The following is a 4,412-nucleotide window of genomic DNA, read 5'->3' on the forward strand; positions in this document are numbered from 1 at the left end:
TGTTGTCTAAATGACTTTACGCAGATGTTGTTGTCTAAATGACTTTACGCAGATGTTGTCTGAGTGACTTGATCCAGATGTTGTTGTTTAAATGACTTGATGCAGATGTTGTTGTGTGAATGACTTTGACTTGATACAGATGTTGTTGTGTGAATGACTTGATGCAGATGTTGTCGTGTGAATTACTTGATGCAGATGTTGTCGTGTGAATTACTTGATGCAGATGTTGTCGTGTGAATGACGATCCAGATGTTGTCGTGTGAATGACTTGATGCAGATGTTGTCGTGTGAATGACGATCCAGATGTTGTCATGTGAATGACTTTATACAGATGTTGTCGTGTGAATGACTTGATCCAGATGTTGTCGTGTGAATGACTTTATACAGATGTTGTCGTGTGAATGACGTGATGCAGATGTTGTCGTGTGAATGACTTGATGCAGATGCTGTCGTGTGAATGACCTGATGCAGATGTTGTCGTGTGAATGACTTTATACAGATGTTGTCTAAATGCTTGTTTAAAACTTCTCCTTAAAATCTATTTTTATCAGTTTTCAGATCCTCTTGTGAGAATAAGCAACAATTCATGACGTGCACTGATTTATTTTAAACTGTGGAGGAAAATGTTACATGTAAAATATTGAAAGATTAAAGTCCCACAATAAAGTTCATCCAGTGAGTGAAGAGATATTTTGCTAACAGACGGTGAACTTTGTCCTGAGAAGTGATTTTTGAAAGATGAATGTTTTATGGAACTCTCTTCAATTTCTTCAACAGGACATGATCCACATCGCCGACACGAAGGTCGCTCGTCGTTACGGAGATTTCTTCATCCGACAGATCCACAAGTTTGAGGAGGTCAGTGATGAGGAGGATGCAGCAGCGTCAACCTGTTCACCCTCACAGGGAAACAATCAGCCACATGGTTTTCTTTAGAGTTATTACTGGAGTTGATTGAGACGGACATTTTGGCTGCTGTGTATGTAGTCGGGAGCATGACTCCATGTGCGGGGGCCTTGGTGCTCCGCCCCTCTCTGGTGGGGAAGGAGCCTGAGACCAACTAGATCTAGATCTCAGGCTCTGACTGTTTGTGCCTACGCTGCAAACGGCAGTTCAGAGGATCCGGCTTTCTTGGAGTCCTGGGGGTGCTCCGGTGCCCACGTGGGTAATGACTGTCTGATCTGAACCCGAGCGGGTTCTGTTGTTGGACCCGATACGTCCCGGTATTGACCTAAAATATCGGCACCACGATATCGTCCGGGCTCGAGTTATTAATAAACAGCTCCTAAACAATCCTACGAATTTAAAAACTCTTTTTTTTTTCTACTTTGTCAGAATCGTTCCAAACGCTGTCTGTGCAACAGGTCGTTACACCCCCAGTCTGGATTATACCTGAGGTTAAAGGAGGCTAGGCTAATTCACGGCCTTCAGGCCAGATTATGAGTTTAATTAATCCCAAAGGGAAATTATTTCTTGTAACTCGTTTCATTAAGAGATGTTATAGATGCTGTAGGCAGGAAGGATCTCTTGTAAAGATCCATCCCACAGTGGATCCTAAGAAACTGTCTGCAGATCCGTCCACCCAGACTCTGCTGGCCTCTCTGTTCCCCCGGGCTGCAGGACCTCCCAGCTCAACACATTCACATTTATTCTGGCTGAGTTTCATGCAGGCGGGTTAATTTGGCCTTTACTAAACTTTAGCTTTCCTTTGGATTATTTTAATCTCAGCCCAACGTGGTGCTCTGCTTTTACATCACTTTGTTTTAGCAGTAAGGTAATAAAACCTCTTCCTGTCGTTCTACAGCTGAACAGGACTCTGAAGAAATTGCCCGCCACCGGGACGACGACGACGGCGGCGGCGGCGTCAGGGGGCGCGACGAGCCGATGAACGTGACTCGAAGACGACCCGGTGGACTCAGAACTCTTCAACTTTTCTAACTTACCAACAATAAAAGGGTCGAGCTCCTTCAGACAGTTCCTGTTCTTGACCAGCAGGTGGCAGCACGTTTATTTTTATTTGTCGAGTCTCATCCCACAACATAGTTCCTGAAAACATGTTCAACAAAAGTAAAATATAAAAAAATACATTTTGAAAACACGGCACTCGACAGAAACGGATCGACGCGTCACAAATACTCGAACGCCAAACATCCAACAGAACGTCCCACCGGCTTTGGCAGCCAGAATTCAATTTAAAAATATCTTTAGTTCATGTTTTGTAAAAACAAAAGTCAAACGGCTCATTTTGAGCGTGCACGTGGCAGTGTACAGTCATCTTTAGATCTATAAAAATGGTACTTTTAATCATTTTCATTTAGAAACTTTTTTCTTCTCAGTCACAAAAAAACAACTTATGAGTAAAACGTCCGTTAGGAACAAAATGGCTGCCGTTGGGAGTAAACAGCAGAAGCTTCACTTTAGAATAAAATTATTGTCAAACAGCAAAATGTTTCTAAAGGAAGAACAAAAGTCGTCGACGCTGCAAAATAATTTTGTCCTCCTCGGAGTGTTCGTGGCCGTTTGCTGGTCTGGGTGTGTTCATTGTGTGTGTGTCTGCAGCCGTGACGTTGTTACGCAGAACGAGGCGCCTCTGATGGTTCTCAGGTCATGGCCCGGTCCGTCTCATCCGTGATGCACCGCTTCGTTTTTTTTACCGTACTGAAGACGGTCGGCCATCTTTGAGCCCGCTCTGAGCGGGTCGGCTGATGTCGCTCCTCAGACTGCACACGCTGATCCTCTCCGAATCGTACCGGGTCGGCGGTACGGAGGCAGGAGGACACACACGAGCCCCCCGGCTGCTGCGCTCAGACCAGCGAGGCCTCGGCTAGTCATAGCTCCGTGACTTCCAGCGGGCTCTCGGACACGCCGTCTTTGTGGCGGTGCATCGGGGTGGACTTGGCCGACTCGGTGCGGGCGTTCCGCTCCGAGTACAGACCGCCGTCGAGCGCTTCCAGGGAGCGCGCCAGGGCCCGCTGGTCGTCCTCCGGCAGGCTGTTGAGGTCAGAGGTCAGGAGGGTGCCCGTGCTGCCGTGGACCACGTGCACGCCTTCGGGCCCTTTCAGCTCCATGGGGAGTTTGTGCTTGAAGCGCAGCGTGCCGTGGCCGCCGCCCACGCTCAGGCGCTCGTCCTCGTCGTCGTCCAGGTCGCTCTGGATGAGCTGAGGAGGCGAAACAGAAAAACAGGTCGACCAAACGAAGACGAGTCTCACGTTTCAAACGTTTCATTTCAGGAACATCAGAAGGAAACGACAAAGCAGCAGAGAAGAAACACCTCAAAGTACAAGAAGTGAATGCATGTCGCCCGCCGCCTTTCATCTTAAGAGTTCATTTAGACGTCACACTCAGAGTGTTGATCGGGTTTTGAAGCAAGCGTCTCGTTTTTTAAACTAACGACGCGTTCCTCAGTTTTAAATACGAAACGGTGATTTGGTTTGATCACAGCTGAGCACAGAATTATACTTTGGTTCATTAAAGCTACTAAATGTCATTTAAGGTGCTTTTATTTTGTTAAATTCAACAACTTTTTATTTAAAGTAACAGCTGTGTTGAGTTTTGGTAAAAAACAGACGTGGGCAGAAGCTGTCCACATTATTCCTGAGGGTTCTGCCGTTTAAATCTGGTACAACTTCCTGTCAGACAGGAAGTAGCAGTGATGAACCATGGTAGCAGGGAACAGACCGCGGTTTATTTAAAAGTACATTACTTTCAGTTTAGCAGATATAAAACTGTTCACATTTATTTAACAACTGTAAAGTCGACTAAGTAGCCGTGCTGCGTTCAGGTACAAGCAGACCAAACTAAATCAGTGGCTACAACAACAGAGTTTGAACACGGAGCCAAAACAAAACGAGTGTTCCTGTGAAAACAAGTTTAGTTTCATCTCCTTCCTACAGATGAGGAATTAAGAAGAACGTGTCTGAACAACGTGAACTTGAAGAGAAAACCCTAAACTCTGTCTGTGAGCTCATTTCACTTTGTCGACAAACGACCGACGGAGGAAAACCTGCATCCTACTTTGTGTCTGGACGACAATAAACCACCGGAGAAGAGACGCCGGGTCCTCAGAAGGATTGAAAACAGTGACGAGAACATCAGGCATGATTTCAGGTGTATGAAGGTCACAGCTTTATATATTTGTTCATCTTCAGTTTTATGATTTTCTCTGTAATTAAGTCAAGTTCAGTGATGGAGGACTTTAAGACTTTGTCTCTGTGTCTGATTTAAGGTCAATAAGTTTGTGTCCCTCTTAATAAAAACTCCACTGACCTTATTACTGTGGAGACACTGAGACACCTCAGAGCTTTTCAGGTTGATCATCACTTCACCGTCGGAAGAACCGAGTCAGCGAAGGAGCTAAATATGCTGGTGTAAGTAGCTAAATATATGCTGGTGTAAGTAGCTAAATATGCTGT

At 45.6% G+C, this 4,412-nt stretch overlaps 1 protein-coding gene and 1 long non-coding RNA gene across 2 annotated transcripts in view; one reads left to right on the forward strand and one right to left on the reverse strand.

The window, feature by feature from the left end:
• Window positions 1-771: 771 nt before the first annotated feature.
• LOC119417600 lies at window positions 772-1,970 on the forward strand. The gene is made up of 2 exons (XR_005187153.1): window positions 772-858; window positions 1,805-1,970. It is a non-coding gene; the product is annotated as an uncharacterized LOC119417600 (long non-coding RNA).
• An 858-nt stretch (window positions 1,971-2,828) lies between these two features.
• cdh23 (cadherin-related 23) overlaps window positions 2,829-4,412 on the reverse strand; it is a 275,500-nt gene continuing 273,916 nt past the window's right edge. Inside the window, exon 68 of the mRNA XM_037677972.1 lies at window positions 2,829-3,158. Coding sequence (XP_037533900.1) covers window positions 2,829-3,158 — 330 coding nt within the window. The remainder of the gene's footprint in view (window positions 3,159-4,412) is intronic.

Source organism: Nematolebias whitei, chromosome 1, assembly GCF_014905685.2.
Source record: "Nematolebias whitei isolate Nwh7 chromosome 1, NemWhi1, whole genome shotgun sequence".
In the NCBI taxonomy this organism is placed as follows: Eukaryota; Metazoa; Chordata; class Actinopteri; order Cyprinodontiformes; family Rivulidae; genus Nematolebias; species Nematolebias whitei.